Below are 20,970 nucleotides of genomic sequence, written 5' to 3'. Positions count from 1 at the left end.
TAGTAACATCACCTATATGAAGAAAACTAACCGGCTAGTATATGTAACAATATAAATACACTACATGTATCATACTGAAGACTATTATGTGTAAATTTGATTAAACACTACCAAACAAAATCAAAACAACAAAACAAAGATATGATTTTGGGAATAAGAATAACTTTTAAAGAATATCTCTTCTTCCTTTTGTGCGAAAAGACTTGGATTCAATCGTTAGCGAGGAATCCTTTTCGTATGGTTGAAAAGATAATTAAAGAAGTCGAGAAAGGAGGTCACTAAAAGAGGGGTTGTGATCAAAAGAAGAAGAAAACAATGCTTATCAACATCAAGAAAAAAAAACATAAAATGTTGAGGTAAAGATGCAAATCACATCTAATCTCTAAGCTTATCCTAATAATAATTTAGACTATATATAATATGTTTAACCCGATCTTCTGCAATATTCAGAACCAATTCTCACCAAATTTATGCTTAATCATCCAAGGACCTCCACATTTACCCACAACAACCCTTGTGTTTTACCTTTTCCGGCCATTGGTGTGTTATTGAACTTATTTTATATTGACTCTGTATATATCACCATGGAATTATTTGCTTTTCATTTACACGTATTAAAAATAATTTGTATAACTTTGTTCAAAAGAAAATCATATACATATATATAGATATATTTCATCTTAAATTGTGTTATTTCAGACGTATTTACTTTTAAAGCTATCTAAGAAGAATTGAAGTAAAGAAAGTATTGATGTATAGGTAGTTAAATCATTTTCTATATCTCTCCAGATGCACATTTTTAAATAAATCGGATATTATATGGTTTCCGATTCTAAAATAAGATCATACAACAGTATATATTTATATATATATATATATATATATATATATATAAGAAAATCAACAGGCATAAGCCAAATCAACTTTTTTTTTGTCAACTTTGAATGGAGCTTTGTTACAACTTACAACGACTCATACCTAGGTGATGTATGTGAATCTGTAAATTAAATTTCCAAGATATTTTTGAACACAACAAGATAGTCAAATACCGATTTTGTTTTTCACGCGCAAGCGAAAGAAAATGGTTCACGAGAGGTTGGATGGATTGGCAGGGTAGTACTTCTTGAAACAGAATGCATCAATTTAAAATTGAACCCTTAAGCATTTTATTAATTTACAAAAATTTGCTATTTGGTTGTATGATTTGTATTAATTTTAGTGGCCATGATACTGTTATATATAAATTCTGTCCGTGATCTACTAGCATGTCACCCAAGAATTGTATATAAAGTAAATATTCTTTTTGATATTTCGCTATAGATTTAAAATGGTGGGCATCTTCCAACTAATATTGCATAGTATCTTCATAAACTGGTGACATCTGACCTTCTCATGTTTAAGTAGTTTATAAGTTACCGTCGATAATCTTTGTTTCTCAGTCTTACACTAGATTGCGAATTCACTTGGTTAGCTAGCTATTGTCAAAGAATAATTAATAGTCGTTCACTTCTAGTCTGTATCAAAGTTCTATTTCCTCAGAAAATTCCAAATCCATATTCTAGACTGGACATACTAAAACGCTACGGAAATAATATAATGAATGGTTAAAGAGTTAGAATCTTGTCTCCGTGCCAGTGAAATTGTTACTGCCGACCAATCTTTGACCCAATGAAAGCTTTGGGAAACATAAAGACAAATTCTCTCTTTTATGGATTCAACTTGCATTAATTATGATCGCGAAATCATTAAGAAGCCGGTGGCCGGCTTTTACATTTTAACACTCGAATCTTCTTATCTTCCTTGTTTTTATCTCAACGTAAATATATATATTAAATCGATTTGTGTATGCTTATATGATATATATACATTTATATGTGTCTATATGCGAGGTTCTGTAAACATATGTATGTTATCCTTTCGTGTCCCTTTCAAAGGAGCCTTAGTTTGGCTTCACATATGACGTATAACAAAAGGTGTGTTGTTATTTTCATGTTGAATACGATCATTCATTACCGGCCAACATTTTTTCCTAGCTACAATATCTTCGGGTACACTGACAAAATATGTTTGTCAGCAGAAATTATGTAAATGTTACTAATAATGCATGTATGTAGATCGAGTTTAGTGGTATAGATGTTACTTGTATGAACATTGACCTTTTCTTGTTTACCTGAACTGACAAAGGACTTAATATGATTGACAATGCAACAATATTCTAAATAGTAAATACATATAACGTTTATTTATGTAAGAGAATAATGTACTATCAATCTTACATATCAAAATTAAATTGATACTAGTACAAGTTGTGGAAGCTAACGGAATTCGAAACTACCACTCGATTTATGAGAAAGAATGGTAGCTACTTGCCCAGTGCTCAAGAGCTGGGCCTACCAAATTCTTGTTGAATGGATAATATGTGCATGTGGATGTTTCTTTGGGTACACCCACTTTATTTAATTATTTTCATATAAGAAAATAGTTATTATGCGTCGTGGCAAATAACGAAAATATATACATGTACATGACGAAAAATATGATTTGTTTTACTCCTTGGCTGCCCTACGCCTTTTTGGAAATTACGTACTGATCAATTGAAATGAAAAAGAATAACTTGATGACAAGGGTTTTGTCTTTATTTTCATATGACTCGTCATATTAATTGGATCTTTTATCAACTAAGTTCAAAATAGGTTTTTGTATTTTCATCTGTTCATCAGATAGAGACGATATGCTCTCTATGATCTATGACTGTTTTTATAATATACATATAGTTTTTTTTAGATAATTTGGTAGCTGTAAAGATATAATATCATTTTAGTTACTATTCTCCACGACAGTGAGATGCGTCTCCGTAGTGCATTCATTTTTGGCCAAGTATTTATGTACCCTCACATCTCTGGTTACATGTTCAAATTTATGTGCTCGTTTCATCACTGATCACTTCTTGAATGAGTGTTTGGGTTTCATTTCAAAATGACTGAAGCGCTAATCGATATTTTAAGTTTAGTTTATATTTTATAATAATTCTTGTATACATCGTGATGCGCGGTTAAGTTGTGGAAGTGTTTAGGGATCAGTCTCAAAAAGAAGATATTTGCAACGGTAGAGCTCGGCGTGTAATGAACTAGGCCAAAACGAGGGTGATATGAGTTTGTGGAGTGTGGTACACGTCTAACATTATGGTAAAGTAAGGATATTGTGAGGATCAAAGTGAGAGAGATGCTTCTGGATTCTAGGGACTGATTGTAACTGGCCTTGGATATAATTGAAGATTTATAAGAAATGCAATGGTAGATATCTACGTGTATATTCTCCATTTTGATCAGCGAGTGTGGTAGACCAGTTGGTTTAATAAGCGCATGCATTGATCTTGTTGTCCTATTGGTTTGAAATCCGTTGGGAAGAGTACATATATCACTGATATCAACAAAAGCTGATCACTCCGGGGGATGAAGAGATTAACTCCTAATCTACACAAAAATAAAATCTACATATAAGATCTAAGGTGGACTATATAGAAATGAAGAATTTAGACATCTAAAGTTATACATTACATTTTACCAAAAAAAAGTTCTGCGTAACCAATATCATCAATGACCAGCATTCCTCGACCTATACTACATATAACCTTTTTGTGTCCTTGTTTCTGCAATAAAATCAAGCGACGGTATATATATCAACTTGTGGAAGTATACATCACGAACTGGACGGACCGACAACTTACTCAAAAAAAGTAGCAACTCTGAAAAATTTACGAGCGACACGACACCGGCATAACATAACTTTTACCTTTTATTTTTCATCATTCAGCGACACTGCTTCTTGTTCATTAACGTGTCCTTGGTGTCACCGACACGAACAAGACGTATATTATATGGAAAGTGCCTTTCACTTTTCAGCATGCATTTACTCTAAAATGTAAACGACCAAAGATCGTAGATGACTAGCTCTAGATTCCTTGATCAGTGTCCCGAAGAAAAAAGAAGAAGAAAGGCATGACTACCGTAACATGTGCATTCCATAAAGCAAGCTTCGCACCTTTTTTCTACCAAAAAAAATCTTCGCACCTTTTTTTACTTGGTACAAAATCTTCCAAATCTTCATTATTTCTTTCCATAAACAGAATCAAAACAACTTAAACCCATTTATTTGAATCACCGAATCATCTTCTTTGATATTTTATTCAATGGGAAGGTGAAATGTATCCCACCATCGTAATTATTTATTTTGATGATAAGACACATATAATTTGCAAATAATCTTTGGACACTGTTACCTTTCGATATATATATACACACATCACCATTCGATATCTGGTTACCTTCTTTTTATTTGAAACTCCGTCTTTCTAAGATTTTATTGATCCTTAAATTTTCAACTCTACTCATCACATTTTGGTTTATTAATAACAAGAAGTAATTTTTGTAGGGCGGAAGTGCACCTACTTTCTCACAAAAAGGGTTCACTCTACTATCATCAATGAATAAAAGAAGCTTTATATTATATCGAAAAGAAGAAGAAAAAACATGACTTAAAAGAAAAGTAGATTTGAACAAGAAAAAAAAAAAAGTAGATCATACATACTATGCGGATGACCACGTTAATATATATGGGTCCATGCTAGAATTGACAAGACCACTACAGTGATTCAAGAAAATATAAAGAAAAAGCTGTTTTGAATTATTTATACCTATGATTTCACTTAAAAGTGCATATTTTTATATTGATTCGAATGGTAACAATTTCAAAAACTAAAGTCTTTAGTGATCTTTCGGTATTATAACTCATGGCTCATGGTAGAGAGCGTGAGGCATTGAGTTTTTTTTTTCTTCTCTTTTATGATACTTTTCACAGTAGTTCTAGTAGCTAAATGGGAAACTAGTTTTACTTCAGAAATCAATATTATAAACACCATTTGAAACCAACTATTATCGAATATAGTGAATCTATTAAATATTTGGCTATTTTTGTAAAAAAAGACTATTTTTGTTTTGAATTTCAAAATAATTATCTGTTTATAATTAACTAACATATTAGTTATGATAATAAACCTTACTTATAAGATGACTATAATTAGCGAAAGAGGAAATAAGCTGTGATGTTTCTCTCTACTTAAATTTTGCATAATTATGGAAGGTATTTCATTTGATGTTCCAAGAGTACTTTTTTGTCCAATAAAGTTATTCCATAAGAATCTTGGCACCAAATCTTTCACTGTTTCAGACACATGCGCCAGCCAATGCCCAAACAACAATGCACATCGTACTGTAAACCGCTACCACAACCAAACTTTTTTTTCCAAATATTCTCACGATTATTTCCCTTTAAATACATCCGGATAACTATAACAAGAAAGGTAACGTTTTATACAGGTTGATTATAAACATTTCTTCCTTTTGAAGCCCTTACAACTCTGAATTGTATGTGCCCATGGAGTCAAATTTAGCCGAATAAGTCCCGTACTTTATTTCTCTTGCTTTTAAGGTTACTTTGTCGACTGACTTGTGTTTGGATTGGCTACAGCCTACACGGATCATTGGGGTTACTAGACCAACCCGTTATGGTCTGTTCTTTTTCGGCGGAAATGCTTACCCATTTCAATACACTGTTCAAACACATGATATAATAATTCTGTATACAACCAACAAGTAGTAACAGCTTATTAGTAATTGTTGTGTATCCTCGTCAGTTATGAGTTCGAGGATTTCTTGTAAAAACTAAAATATAATTATTTGGTCAATTTGGATTTGAATTTCAGTTCAAGTAACTAATATAGTGGTTATAACAGATGATTGGTCTATCTCCTAAGATTAATAATAAAACAGTTAATCAGACAATATCGTAACCAGTTCATTTGGTAACACTAAGTGTGTTTTCTCCGAAACTGTCCGAATCAATCAATCGTTAGAATATATAAAAAAAAACAATTCTATATACAGACCTAATTAAATCGAAGAATATAATGGTGCTAGTGATATATTTTTTTAATTTTTTATATCTATGAAAAACATAATTAAGTTGATGAGTTACTTGCACATTTTGTTAACATTAGTCTTTCATTTCACACCGTAGCACGTCAATTCAGAGACTTCCGAATTTTAAAATTGTAAAATAAATCATTTACTACTACGTGCTACTAACATTTAAAAAAATACAGAAACTTGGCTTAATGGCATTTTTAACTTAATTATTGAAATACGTGTATAGTTAACCTTCGCCAAACCGTGGTTTTAGTTTCTTCCATTTTAGACATTATCGTCTTTAACTCTTATTTAACCGATAATTTTGTGTACCACCATCATCTTATATTTATACGCTTTTGTAACTTCGTATATAGAACTAAAAAATATATTCCCTCCGTTTCCGAAATTAAGATTTTTTAAACTTTTTTGTTTGTTTCACAAAGATAAATTTTCTATATTATTAAGGTATTTTTTTATACTTTTGAGAAACATTAATTGAGAATATTTGAATTGATTAAATTTCATTGGTGGAAAGTTATTGGAAAGTGTATAATAAAGTAAAAAATAAATTAAATTATAAACATTTATTAAATTTTTAATAAGCGTGTATATTTTAGAAAATCTTACTTTCAAAAACCGAAGAAGTACGTTCTTGTGCATGAAAAGTTTGTGGTTATATTAATTATTTTTTCTCCTCACTAGTCAAGTTGTCTTGGCCTGGCCTATTGCTAATAAAACTCCGGCCGGAGCTTCCGTCCTGCCATTTAGTTAATTGAATACCGTGGATTTAGTCTTTAAACCTAAAACTTTTAAGATTCACACGGTTGAAAAAAAAACTCTTCACGGTGGATTGTCGCGTGGATGATCAAATTCAAATAGTCGATGCACGTTTTCATATGAACGGTCTAAATATGCTTGATCAGTCTCAAAATAGTAGTATCCGTCAATCAATTTCAATACCACCATATATCTCCGGATCAAATATCCCCCGATTACCAAATATTCGTTGAAATCTTTCCCTATATCCAATAAAAGGTTGTTTATCTCTCAATTTTATATCATATATTAAATAAAAAGGTATAAAACATATGGGGGATGATTATCCACCACTATGCTCTAAATTGAAAATCTACATGTCCAGTGATAACTTGTAAAACTTTCACACCAACGGATCAAAAGCGCTGCCTCTAGATTTTGAAACCAGTCGGAACAATTAAGGGAACACGTACACACAAGAGTACACATGCATGATAGTATGATACAACACACAAGACATACCATGTCTGAAAAGATCAGCCAAATTACAAAACTACCCTAGTTGTCTCTCTTCTACGTGAATATACATGCGCATACATAACATATCAGCGGTATATTTAATACACATCGCAGAGACCCACCTTCTTTATTTCAGAGCAAAAAAAAAAAGAAGAGGAAGAAAGTATAATGGGATCACTCGTTCATGTCAAAGAAGCCACAGTTATTACTCCTTCCGACCAAACACCCTCTTGTGTTCTGTCTCTCTCCGCCTTAGATTCTCAACTCTTCCTCCGGTTCACAATCGAGTACCTCCTCGTTTACTCACCCGTTTCCAACCCGGTTTCTCTGTCGGGTCGTCTCAAATCATCACTCTCTCGCGCTCTTGTTCCTTACTTCCCTTTCTCTGGCCGTGTCCGTGAGAGACCCAACGGCGGAAGTCTCGAGGTTAACTGCCGTGGCCAAGGTGCTCTGTTTCTCGAAGCCGTAACTGATCACCTCACGTGCCTTGACTTCCACAAAGCTCCCCGGCACGTGACTAGCTGGAGAAAGCTTCTCTCCCTCAACGTCGTCGACGTCCTCGCCGGTGCGCCGCCTCTCGTCGTCCAGCTCACTTGGCTCAGAGACGGTGGCGCCGCTTTAGCCGTCGGCGTTAACCACTGCCTCTCCGACGGGATCGGAAGCGCCGAGTTTCTCACCTTGTTCGCCGAGTTATCCAAAGACTCGCTGAGTCAGACCGAGTTAAAACGGAGACACCTCTGGGATCGCCGCTTGCTTAACCCGTCTCCGGTTCGCGACTCGTTGAGCCACCCTGAGTTCAACCGAGTTCCCGACCTCTGCGGGTTCGTCAACCGGTTCAACGCCGAGCGACTCGTTCCGACCTCCGTCGTGTTCGAGAAGCAGAGACTTACAGAGCTCAAGAAACTCACGAGTCGACTCGGTGAGTCCAGCACCAAACACACATCGTTCGAGGTGCTCTCTGCACACGTGTGGCGGAGCTGGGCGAGATCACTGAACTTACCATCGAGCCAAACCGTCAAGCTTTTGTTCAGCGTCAACATCCGAGACCGAGTCAAACCGAGTTTACCCGCCGGGTTCTACGGGAACGCCTTCGTCGTCGGGTGCGCGCAAACCACCGTGAAAGACTTGACGGAGAAAGGATTACGCCACGCGGCGAAGCTGGTGAAACAAGCGAAGGAGAGAGTCGGAGATGATTACGTCAGGTCGGTGGTGGAAGCCGTGAGCAAGGCGAAGTGTCCTGACCCGGTCGGAGTCTTGATAATTTCGCAGTGGTCACGCCTCGGTTTAGAAAAGCTTGATTTCGGTTTTGGTAAACCGGTTCACGTGGGATCGGTTTGTTGCGACCGTTACTGTTTGTTGCTTCCGGTTCCTGAACGGAGTGATGCGGTTAAAGTAATGGTCGCCGTCCCGTCAAGCGCCGTTGACTCCTACGAGAATCTTGTGACCAGTCCTGACGCTTAGAGCATCCGCAGTGGAATCCTTAGTTGGGAATCCTTAAGAAAAAAATAATTAAATAATTAGTGGACCCTACCAAAAGATAAGGATTCAATTTTTAAAATTCATAAATAAGAATTTTTTCTTAGTGAATCCTTGCACTATTTGCGGGTCCCCACGACTACGTGGCGGCTCGTGAATGGTCATTTTTTTTTTTTTTAAATCCAAAATATCCAGGATTAATCTGAAATGCCTTTGTCGCTAAAGACTTCAATAAGTGTCATCGTTGCGGATGCTCTTAGTAATTAGAGAATAGATAAATTCCAATTTTCACTCTTTTATTTTTTTTGAAAATAAATGAGGAACTCTCCCTCCATTGACGAATAATAGTTTTGACTTTATAAATCCTTCGTGGTTTTTGTTATATTTTGGTTACTTCCTACGCAAAACTTACATTTTTGTTTATTCATCCAAATATAAATAATCGATTATAGTTTTGTAGTCCATGATAAATTGATAACCATACTCAGGCCCATAACATCGTTTGAACAAACAAATTCAAACTTAACCACGCTGTTAAAAACTGTTGCATGATCCCATATTTTTGTAATCGTACATCAAAAAGGATTAAAGCTCTATTTGGGATCCGTGATAGTCTTGGTGTTGTTGATTTGGTCCCATGAAGCGCGATTGATGCAATAGTATGTGTCGGCAGAACATTAAGCATGATTGGCTATTATTTTGTCAAAAAGCTTTCTTCGCCTGCTTTAATCTTATTTGACTGTATCACCAAATTTTTAGTATAATGTATAATTGGATCTTTCATCTTAATGTATCAGTAAGTAATAGTCATAAGAGTTTCTGCCTTTTTGGATGAATCAGTAAAATATTAGAAAAATAGTCTTGTAAAAAAGCATTCGTATAATCTTGCAAACGTGTTATTTTGATATAGAATTCATTAAACTAACCATATTTGATACATCACACATATTTCAGAAAATTAATCCCTTCCTGAAGTATCAATCATATCCAAATTCATCACATGTCTTGTTTTTAGTAGAATATGGTTTGAGTTACGACAATTTCTCACTATTCAAGATTCTCAAAAATATTAAATCGCAATGGCCTTGGATATGAGCAGAGAGTCACCACTAGAACCGCCCCATTAAAGATTGAAAAATGTTTAATTAAATTGTGATTAGTTGGAGATGTTTAATTATGGTTAAGTAGTCTTGCGTCAATTTATTTTATTAGAGACACTCTCCAAAGTTAGACTGGCGGCATGTCGCAGTTTATATATGGTTCCACGCTAATAATAGAGTCATTAACATTTAGTAACTAATCCTTCTAGAGCGAACTTTGGCATTCAGATACCATATAACATAATCAAATACTTCTTATGATAGATACAATCATACAAAATTGTTTTTATTTTGTCAACGACAACTACTTTATCACTTGAGACATGAATCAGACTCATTTATATTTACGGTTTGTGGATATCTCAATTATTAGAGATTTGTACCTAAAAGTCAGCTCGACCAAAGGGAATGAACTCTCTACAAATTACGAATATCTTAATGGTTGACTTTAAAATACATTTTGTTTTATAGCCAGCTTGGAACTACCAACAAACCACGTCTTTCTACCAATGAATGAAAACTTTTCTTTAATATATTTTCCACCATACGAAATAGAAATTAATATATATTATCCAATCTATATGCATATTTGATATTTTGTAATCTCTTATGTCGTTTTTTGTAGGTTTTATATGATGTGATAACTGGATGCATGTTATCTTAATACAACTAATTATTAAGATAACAATAGAGTTATCCTTTTTTTTACAGCAAAAACATTAGACTCATATTGACTCGGTAAACCAAATCGGTAACTTCGCATCCATGTGAACGACGAAAGACGGCTGTTTTCTAGCACTGCGTGCTAAGCTATCCGCCCGTAGGTTCTCCGTCCGTGGTACATGAATGATGTCTGAGTTGAGAAAACTTCTTTTCAAAAGCTTAATGTCTTCCAGATAACTTCCAAATGTTGGTCATTCTTCTGGTTCTGAAACCATCTTCACCAATTGAGAACAATCAGTTGCAAACATCACCTGAACCTGTCTTGAATTCTTCATACATTCCATTGCCAAAATTAAAGCCTCCACCTCCGAATGAAGAGGTGAGAGACATGCCCTTACATTCCTTGCCCCTAATAAACCATCGAAACCCGGTAAAGTACTATACCAGCCATGCCCTGAAAATAAATCATTATCTTTCCATGACCCATCTATGAAACACCATCGTCCTGACGTCACTAACGTGGAAGTGGTCTGTACCTGCTGCCCCCTTGTTGGATCCTTTACTACATGTGCCTCAGTCTAGAGTGATGACTCCAATTCTGCTAATTTAAGTGTTTCCCTCGGATCAATATCCAGATTGCTAAAAACTTTACTATTCCGGCCTTTCCATATATACCATAATATCCATGCAAATTGGTGGTCATCCATCTGTGGGTTAACTCTCCAAAAAAGACGATCCATATTAGCAAACAAAGAACTGATAGGAAAAATATTGGGATGCGATGAGATTTTAGATAATGCCCATACTTGACGTGCTGGAAGACATTAAAAAAACACATGGTTTGTTGATTCCTCCGGATCTCCGCATCGGGCACAACATATATCAATAGAGTTATCCTTTCTAGAATTAGTAGAATCTAATCTATTAAAACAAGAGTACAAAATTGAACCGACCCAAGTTTTTCTCCAATATTTACATTCTCATGTCAATGAAGTATTAAATAACTCTAACTTAAGTAATCATTGTATTTTCTTATTTCATTAAATTATTTAAGAAATTTTAATAATATTATGTAATATTTTCCAAGTATCATATAATCCCCACACATTTAGCTTGTAAGTCCTAAAATATATGTATTTTAAATATACCAAAAATATATGTTTAACTATTACAGTTACCATGAATTATTTTCAACAATAAAATCTATCTATACTAAGATTAAATATTTTTTAATTACTTGTAAAATAATATCGATTGTTTATAACCAAATATTCATTTTTAATCTATCTAAATATCGCTTAGTATATATATATATATAATATTTCTAAAATATATTTTTAACCTTTTCAGTTACTATTAATTATTTTAAACGATAAAACATATCTATATTAAATTTTAAATGTCATTGAATTACTTGTAAATAATATGTAATGTTTCTAACAATATTCATTTTCTGATGTATCTAAATCTCGCCATATGACCTATATTTAATCAAAATATTTAAAATATTATTACATTTGGGAAACAATTTGGTGTTAAGAGAAAATTTACTCAAACATATTAATGGATCAATATTTATTGAAGGTTTAGTATAGCGTAAAAGTCAATATTTTGTACATCATGTAAAATATTTATAAAAATATTTAATTATTATGTTTATAAATATTTTAAAATAAGATGTATATATATTTATAAAATTGGAAATAAGTACATGCAGGGATGTGCGGATCAAGCTCTAGTTATTTAGATAATAATTTATACTGTTCTTAATGGAATAATAAATTAATGTCAAAAACCTCAGTATCCTTTTCTTGTTAATTTCTTTAGAGCTGGCAAAATGTTAGTGCAAAGGCCCAAACTATAGTATAAAAAACATAACACAGAAACCCAATAAGAAACATTATATGGGCTTAGCATAAATGCCCATGTCTGCCTCAACCCTAGGGTTTTCAGGGGTATATATTCCGAGTTACGCTTCCCTTTCTCTTCTTGCTACCGTCACCGGGGAATATAGCCGAGTAAGGTTTTGAGAAAAAGAGTTCCTCCGCAATGAGAGCCAAGGTATACTCGTCATTCAAATCTTATTCGATACTAGTAATCTGTAACTTCTCTTTCTTTATCATTTGGTTAAGTTCTTTTGGTTCTTGTTTTACAGTGGAAGAAGAAGCGTATGAGGAGGCTGAAGAGGAAGAGACGAAAGATGAGACAGCGATCTAAGTAGACAGAGAGAGACTCCTCTCTTGAAGACTGCGCTTTTCAGTTATTTCATTTCGCTAAGTACTTATATTTGGATCTTGTTTCAGTTTGAAGTGTTCTTGTCTTCGTTTTTGTTGGATTGTATGGATCCTCAGTTAACGTTAAATCTTTATCTTTCTAATCATGTTTTCATTAAAATAATGTTTATAATCTTGCAAATGCTAATCATCGTATAGATCTTTATTGAATCCCTCAGATTTAGTTTATATAAGCTTAGAATATACAGACCTTGTTTTGGTTAGGAAGAAAACGTAACCTACACGTAACACTTGGTTAGATTATATACGCTTAGAAAACGTAACACCAACAGTGTTTATCTTCTCGCAAATGCTAATCTTCGTATAGATCTTGTGGAATATCTCGGATTTAGGTTATTTAATTTTTGAATATACAAACATTGTTGTTTAGGAAGAAAACGTAACGTACACGTAACGCTTGTGAACAAATAATGCGATCTGTGTATAGAAGTAAGATGGCTTTAAGAAAAATGTCACTGTGAGTAGTGAGAAGAGAGGAACCATCTCTGTCTTTTACTTCTAATCCTACAAACCGAAGAAGTAGATGAAGAAGAAGAAGATGAAATACGGTTTAACGCAGCGCACAGAGATTGCTTCAAAGCTTTTGCGGATGAAACACTGTTTGTTGTTGTCTCTTTGCAGTTGCTATCTCTTAAGATGAAGTTGATTCTCATTCTACCTCCAACGCAGATAATCTCAGCGTGTAATGTTTCGAGCTGAAACTTTGTGAGGACCCTAATGATCTCCGGGATTGCCTCTGGTTGATCTTCGCAGCAAAAAGAAGCTTTGAAGATGATGGTGTCTGATTCAAAATCATTGGAGATGGTTTCAGGCTGAACAGTTACTTCATCTGCTTCTGTTGGAAGATCTTGGAAGGTTGGAGATTGTGTTGCTGTTTGTTTGAGTTCTTTCACTTGTTCTATTACTGTCGCTAATAGGGCTGCTTTGTCTAACTGTATAGAATCAATGTCAAAAAACCGGTTTACTCAAATTAGATTTCATTACTAAACCGAAGGGTTGAGATACCAATGAAATGAAGACTCTTTTGATCTAAACTTTATTGAGGAGTTGTCTTGTGACTCTTGTCTAATTAATATAACACAATGTTTTTTAAACCGAATTGGAAACTAAAACGGATGGTTCAACTAGAATTCACATTTTTATAGATATATTAACTTTTAATATATAAAATTAAAAATAATTATAGTATATACGATTCATAACTAGAATATGAATGAATACAACTATAAAACACTGGAAATATTAACTAGTTTTTCTTGTTCGATTTTTCGATAATTTTAATAAATTTTTATCTGATTCAATATTTAAAATCCAAGCTAGCTACGTAACCGGTTCATTGTTGAAGATGGTTTAGCTATAAATATAGAATTAGTCCGGTTTTAGAAAATTGATTTAACAACACATGTGTCAAACCAAGTCAGGTCCAAAACCGTTTCACTCAGATTAAACATTCTTGAACCGAAAGAAGCCGGTTTCAGTTTTATTGCTAGTTTGAGACCTTATCTACCTACTATCAGTTCTTGTCAGTAGAGCCGTAACTAAACCGAAACATTTCAATCTTGCTTGACGAGTCAAGTCAAATAAAACAAGAACAAGTTGTGAACTAGAGACACACCTTGTCGGAATTAGGGACAAGTTTCCGGAGAGCAGAGAGGTGAGAATTAATCCGATCACGGCGTCTCTTCTCAGCCAGACGGTGGCTTCTTGAGAGTAACTCACCTTTCTCTATCCCACCGACAAACTCATCCGCCGGGAAGTTGCCGGAGGAGGAAGAAGAAGAGAAGCCGAGATTAAAGCGGCTAAGATCAGAATCAGATTGTAATAGTGAACATGAGAGCATATTATATGGACTGTTGGAATCAGACCACTTGGCTGCTGACTCGTACGAGTTCTCCATCCCCCGAGAAACCAATAAAGAATTGTTTATTTTATTTTCTTATTTTTAAAGGTAAATAATAGTGCAAACTCTAAAGCTCAGAACCGAAAGAGGTTCTGTTCTGTTTTGTTTTTTGGAAGATGGAAGTGTGGAACTGAGTGGGATAGAGAGAGCTTGTAGTTTGTGTTTCGATCTAAATAATGAAAGGAGAAATTAAGGTTGATGGTGATTGGTGTGATGGTCGTTCTAGACTTTTATTGGTTCCTCTTTTTTAATATATAAAATTTAATTTTCTATCTTTGGTAAATTTTTATTTTCTACTAATTGTATATACTTTCAGAAGCCGCAGTTTTATGTTGAATTTTTGCTGAAAATTTAACTACTCTTGATTTTTTAGAATTCTATGGTTATATCATTTCTTTTTATCATCCTAAATTTGTAATACTGTATTCTTTTTTATGTATTTAAAACATGCTTCAAATCGAGGAGCATTATTACCCTTTGCTATCTCAGATAGTTTTAATTATATAATTAAATTTTGAACATTTTAAAATAATTATATCACTAACAACTACAAGAGGAGAAGAGGAAGTATAATCTCTCTTTTTTGAATACTTTTAAATAATTCCTTTTGACTTTCATATTTTCTTAATATTTGTTTGGCTGAAATACTATATCCAGCGATGCTTTAAAATCTATAATAAATTTGAAATTTATAAATATCGGATATTTTTGCTATTAAAAACATCTGCGATAGTCAAGACGGATCCATGAGGCCAGTTTTTACAAAAAAAATAATAAGAACGAAAAAAAGACGGATCCACGGCAATTTTCGTAGTTAATGAGGCTCGTTTTTTTAAGGAAAAAATGGAAAAATATGACATTTGAACTTTTGTTCGTCGCAATAGAACTTCTTATATTTTGGACAATTTTCGACATATTTTACCCTTTTTTTATAGGAAAAATAGTAAACTGAATTTTAAAAATGTTAAAAAATATGAAAACTATTGGAAACATAAGTATGACAATATATATGTTTTAAATTTTTTTTTTTTTAAAAGTAGAATCATATTTTATTTTATCTTTTAGCTACAGTTAGAATATTCATTCTGGTCATCCACTTAGTCTAAAAATCAGATACTAAGTTTTATACATAGATATATCTTGGGTATACAACGTAAACTAGTGTTTCTTATATATTCTAACAAAGCTATATTTCGAAACGTTATAATCAAGAAAGATGTCTTCAGTATACCTACAGCTTGACAACGACATATAACCACAACATAGTGATATACCTTATCTATATTTTGTGCCATAACATGTTCTGCCTTTTACCTTATGTGGCGCTTAAGGAAGAATATGTTTCACATCTACTCTATTGTGTTCTGAGTTAGCTAGGATATATATTCTACGGGAAATCCGGAAAATATGGAAACTTCCATATTCGGTTAAAGATGTTTCCTAAATCTAAACTAAATCTTCCCTAAATATCTCATAAAATATTTTCTCCCACGTTTTTCTCCTTCTCCCACGATCTTTTTCTCTTCGTTTTTTGTGTGTTCTCTCTTCTTCATCCACATAATCATCTCTTCTCTCTATCAATACAACATGGTTCTAATCTATGTTAAATCTGGTGAATGGATGTCTAGTCGCAGTGAAGAATGAAGTTTCGTAAGTAGACAAAAAAAGGTGTGGTCGAATGGTAACATTAGAAACTACTAGTCCATTAGAAACTACTACTCTATCTGCAGAGGACAACAAAATAGAGACGCACTCTTTTGAACAGTGTGGAAGGCTTTCATTTATTAGATTGGGAAAAATGATGAATGTAATTTCAGAGATTTTTGTCAAAAAAGTAATAATAATCAATGTTGTTGAGATCAATTCACAATGTAAGATGAGATCACCAAATAATATATTCATTATATTCTGCTTCATCTTGATTTTCATATTCAAGATCAGCTCCGCCATAGAATTCGTCATCTCCTCCATTAGCTTCTTCAGTATTGTAATCTTTGTTCCAGACTGGTTTATCTTCTTCTAGTGCATCTTCTTCAGAACCCTTAGGTTCCAAAAGGCATTCTTCTTCGCTGCTTTGCTGTGAATTTTTCACTTGGTCACCAACAACAACTGGTTCTCCAACTTAGTCATCTTTGGAGAGTTCTCCTACACAGAAGTGGATACACATAAGAGATTACACAAAGAAATAAGAGGCTAGATAATGTGACAGATAATGCTAGAGAGACGGGGGTAAACTTACATCATCAAATAGCTTATCCAAGACATCCAAATTGATATATGCACTAAGTCTCTGTACACAAGAAAACACAAGAAATTTAGCTACAGATGAAAAACTAAAGAAGACCCAAAGATATATCAAACTATAACAGGAAACGAGCTGGAGGAAGAGTAGCACTGACCTTTTTCTTTTCACTTTCTGCATTGCTTAGGCTTGTGGTTGCAGAAGTTTTCTTACCAGGAGGAGCAACAGTCTTACTATAGGATCTTTCTTTTTCACTGTTGTAGGTTTCCTCTGCATACCTTGATAATCGATAGAAAATATAAGTATTATTAACAAGAACGTCAACATAATAGTTAGCAGAAATCAAGAAGATCAAAGACAGGATGAAAGCAAAAATACCTTTTTGTACTCATGGTACATCATCTCCCACGCCATCTTCATCAGAAGGGATTCTTTTGCAGTATTCAGATAATCAACAACCTGATGAGCAGCAATAAACCATAAAAAGTCAGAACAACAAGTATATAAACCAGTTTTTATCATGCATAAAACCGAACAATAAACACATCAGAAAGAAAGCAGAAGACAAAACACAAGAGAATCAATTTTGACTACATTTATATGTTCGGAGAACCAACGCGTGATGGGACTTACATGTGTAAAAACAAGCGTGGTTTGCCACATTCCAGAAACCAATTGTTGTGTTTACAGAGACGAGATTAGAGATTACGGGCAGATGAAACACCGACGAAGAATGTGGCTTCTCTCCATTGAACCCTAAATCACCATGGAAGAGAGCCACGACTCTGCGGCGGAGAAGACAAGAAGAAAAATAAATTAGGGTATAGGAGTGGCCACGTCTCCTTTTTGTCTATTTTAAATTTTTGTTATTTTAACTTTTTAATATTTTAATATTTAAAATCAATTACGAAAATTACAATTTATAATAATAATTCAAAATTAAGGGTAGTATGGTATTTACGGGAATTAAAATCCTAATTTCCTAAAACATCTTCTACAAATACTATTGTGACAAATCAAAGTTCAAAGTGTCTTATTTTTCTAATTTTTCTTTTTTTTAAACCTTGATCTATATGACTAATCGTTTACCCATTTGATCACCGGATCACATGCTTGTTGGTTCAATTAGTTCTCATCTATGTAATCAAACGTGAGTACCAAAAACGTCTTTCAAGATCCTACTTGTGTACATGTTGATCAAGTGGTGGTCGACATATTTACTAGACCAATAGTATGGGGAGATGAATGTAAGAGTTTTGTTTACTTATTTCAAGTAAAGTAAGTCGTTTTTGGGTGGGATTAGTGTACAAGTTGTTTTCTTGATCTAATACAAGATAGGGATTTTCAGTTTGAAAGTTTTAGTCGTTCAAATCAAATAGGTATGTCTCCCCACTTTAATCATAAGGAAAAAGACCAACTAAAATCGAATATTTGAAATAGTCGGAAAGTTGAATTTGACAACGATTAATCTTCAATCATAATCATTGGAGGGAGATGCTTTTATCTTTAGTTTCTATCTGTACAAAAGTTTTCACCGGGATCGGTGGTCTCACACACATCACTCCTACTCGAATCATTTTTCTACGATTTTTAATATATTTAATATGAACAGAGTTTGGATAGGAACAAATAATAATACTTTGTCCTCCATATCCACATTTTTCTCCGCTTTCTTTAAGTATTTCCTTCGCGATATCCACTCAACATGTATACGGTATTCATTTTTGCAACATCGTAAATTTACTACATATATATATATATATATCAATAATTTTAGTATTTGTTCTTCTATGGTTGAGTGCAGAATTTAAAAAGTCGAAATAGATACACCATTTTTTGTAATGGTGTTGCCTGGGAAAGTGTTTTTGGCGAGACAATGTGAAGAGGCATGCCTATATACATGAAAGTCCACGAATAACAGCACAATCAATTCAAAGATACTTAATTATGTCAATATATGCAGTCTTCTTACTTTATTGTGTCGTAAGTTGATTACAGAAGAAAATGGTCTCTTTCTTTAAAGAGTAAGAGCCTCTATCTTCAACTTCCCATAACTCCTACATATTAACGTTTCATTGTTTTGTTTTCATATTTTAAAAAATTAAGAAAATAATAAAAAAGGACTTGTAGGTGGAAACTGGGTTATTTATAAATTCATGAGTTGAACCATAAAAAAAAAGGTTTGGTAATGCTAAATATATGAAAATATTTTCTTTGAAAAGATAGGTGAGAATAAAAGTTAGACCAATAGAAATTCAAAACAAACTCATTTAAAACATGGGTTGAATTTCAAAGTTATACATGTATTTGGCAATTTCACTAATTTTTTTGAACAACTCTCTTTTCTTAGATTTTTATATTTTGAGAAGTAAAGCTCTTAAATCATAAGCCCTTTTACAAAAAAAAAAAAAGCTCTTAAATCATAGGAAGATTTTAGATAATCGATTTATATTAAATAACAAATGATCAGACCATAACATATAATCTAATAGTTTGTGACAATATCATCATTGTGGTACCATCTAAATTTGAAAGTAGCTGCGAATTCTAAAAAAAAGGGGTCATATAGAAATTCAGAAGACATTGCTTCGTTTGAATGAAAGTCGGAACAGACTGCAGTTCAAAAAAAAAAAAGTCGGAACAGACTGGCATAAACCAAGTGTATCAAATCGTATATGTTATAGGTGGTAACTAAAAAGTTTTTTTTTTTTTTTTTGAACATCTGTAACTAAAAAGTACTATAAAACTATACATTCCCAACTAGAAAGACTGGAATTATTTGGAAAAAAAATCTTTTATGCACATCGACAGAAAAACAAGCTTTAACTTAGATATGGTGGCGCTTCTTTTCACATATTCACATGCGTAGTGAGAAGCCTATTCAATTAATCAATAGCTGTGGTTATAATAAGTCACTAAAGCTTACTCGTTTTGAAAGATTTATTTGCCAATATCTTTAAATTTGCGTAAATCAAGATATGTAGGGCCAAAAGTAGCACTTCAGATCAGCAGTTTCATACCACACATTGAAATAAATGATTTCAAAAAGATTGCACTCAGATTTGAGTTTATCAAGTCATTGGCATGATCTTGCTCACTGACACTCGAGTTCTGTCATCTGTGGGCAGGTTTTTATCAATCAATCTGATCATGGAATGTTTCTGAGTAAAGTTGATTGAAAAAAGCATACAAATATGAATGATAAAGCAGATCGTATATCTAAAACAGAAAAATACAGTTTAGTTTAGACAAGACTCAATCACTAACTACCTCTATTTCATTTAAAATGTTGTTATTTTTGTTTCTACAACAACATTGCTTTTTCTTCTTTTTTCAGTTTTATTTAAATTCTTGAGTTTGTTATTAACTGGAGAAATAAACCCAAGGATATAATTAAATCCTTGGTAATTATGATAATCATATTAAGAAAACGAGTAATTTGTTAGTTTCTTTTTGCTTTCCGTCGTATATTCCATCATTTTTTACTCTTTCTATAAAGAACAAACTATTGACTACCGACAACGAAGACTTGTTTTCTTTCTGTTTTAGTTTAGATCTTTGAAAGTAAATTTTGGGTAATTTAACTCTTTTATTAATAAAGCATTTTGTGAAATAATCAGAACATCTCATAATTTCAAGATGAAAACGTTATGAAAACGTTTTCGCAGGTAATGTTTTGTACGCAGTTTAAGAACTATTGCTGGCACAGTGCCACTGCCTGATACTATTCCTTCACCTAGTACGTTTTTTTTTTTTGGTAAAAATGTTAAGTACCTCGTACGTTGGTGTCGTGAACACTTTAACATATTCGTTTTTATTGTATTTCTCAAGTACATGCAATAGGCTTACATCGCAAGTAATTATTTGTCAGTTAATAAAATACATTTATGGAAACGAATCATTTGAGTAAAGTTGTCTTCTATGTCCAAAGAGGCAAGGAGCCAAGGACCAAGACCATGTTACCCGCGTGACCACAAACAATCATTTGAGAACATTGAAAAGAAGAAAATCATTACAAAAGTACCAAAAACCAATAACAAATACTCTCTCTGTT

At 33.3% G+C, this 20,970-nt stretch overlaps 2 protein-coding genes and 2 long non-coding RNA genes across 4 annotated transcripts; 2 read left to right on the top strand and 2 right to left on the bottom strand.

Annotated features, from left to right (window-relative positions):
* Nucleotides 1–7,234: 7,234 nt before the first annotated feature.
* LOC106447437 (alcohol acyltransferase 9-like) lies at nt 7,235–8,828 on the top strand. Its single transcript, XM_013889355.3, has one exon. The coding sequence runs from the start codon at nt 7,410–7,412 to the stop codon at nt 8,700–8,702; it is 1,293 nt and encodes a 430-aa protein (XP_013744809.2). The 5' UTR covers nt 7,235–7,409; the 3' UTR covers nt 8,703–8,828.
* Nucleotides 8,829–11,895: 3,067 nt separating this feature from the next.
* On the top strand, nt 11,896–12,857 carry LOC106394772. Its single transcript, XR_001278994.3, has 2 exons — nt 11,896–12,541; nt 12,636–12,857. It is a non-coding gene; the product is annotated as an uncharacterized LOC106394772 (long non-coding RNA).
* A 227-nt stretch (nt 12,858–13,084) lies between these two features.
* LOC106394732 (transcription factor bHLH51) lies at nt 13,085–14,838 on the bottom strand. The gene is made up of 2 exons (XM_013835291.3): nt 14,390–14,838; nt 13,085–13,706 (listed from the first exon to the last, which is right to left on the bottom strand). Exons 1-2 carry the CDS (start codon nt 14,669–14,671, stop codon nt 13,227–13,229), a joined length of 762 nt encoding a protein of 253 aa, XP_013690745.1. The 5' UTR covers nt 14,672–14,838; the 3' UTR covers nt 13,085–13,226.
* Nucleotides 14,839–15,691: 853 nt separating this feature from the next.
* On the bottom strand, nt 15,692–17,101 carry LOC106395858. Its single transcript, XR_001279367.3, has 3 exons — nt 17,074–17,101; nt 16,914–16,964; nt 15,692–16,819 (listed from the first exon to the last, which is right to left on the bottom strand). It is a non-coding gene; the product is annotated as an uncharacterized LOC106395858 (long non-coding RNA).
* Nucleotides 17,102–20,970: the final 3,869 nt, after the last annotated feature.

The sequence above is a fragment of the Brassica napus genome, chromosome C4, assembly GCF_020379485.1.
Source record: "Brassica napus cultivar Da-Ae chromosome C4, Da-Ae, whole genome shotgun sequence".
NCBI classification, from domain to species: domain Eukaryota; kingdom Viridiplantae; phylum Streptophyta; class Magnoliopsida; order Brassicales; family Brassicaceae; genus Brassica; species Brassica napus.
Note: the sequence above shows the minus strand (reverse complement) of the source record. Positions and strands in the feature narration are given on the sequence as shown.

Bases quoted from the DNA above. Each gene is read 5' to 3' on its own strand.
- LOC106447437 (XM_013889355.3), top strand. From the start codon at position 7,410: ATGGGATCACTCGTTCATGTCAAAGAAGCCACAGTTATTACTCCTTCC.
- LOC106394732 (XM_013835291.3), bottom strand. From the start codon at position 14,671: ATGGAGAACTCGTACGAGTCAGCAGCCAAGTGGTCTGATTCCAACAGT. The intron at 13,707-14,389 runs GTGTGTCTCTAG...GATTCTATACAG, and splicing joins TTGTCCCTAATTCCGACAAG to TTAGACAAAGCAGCCCTATT.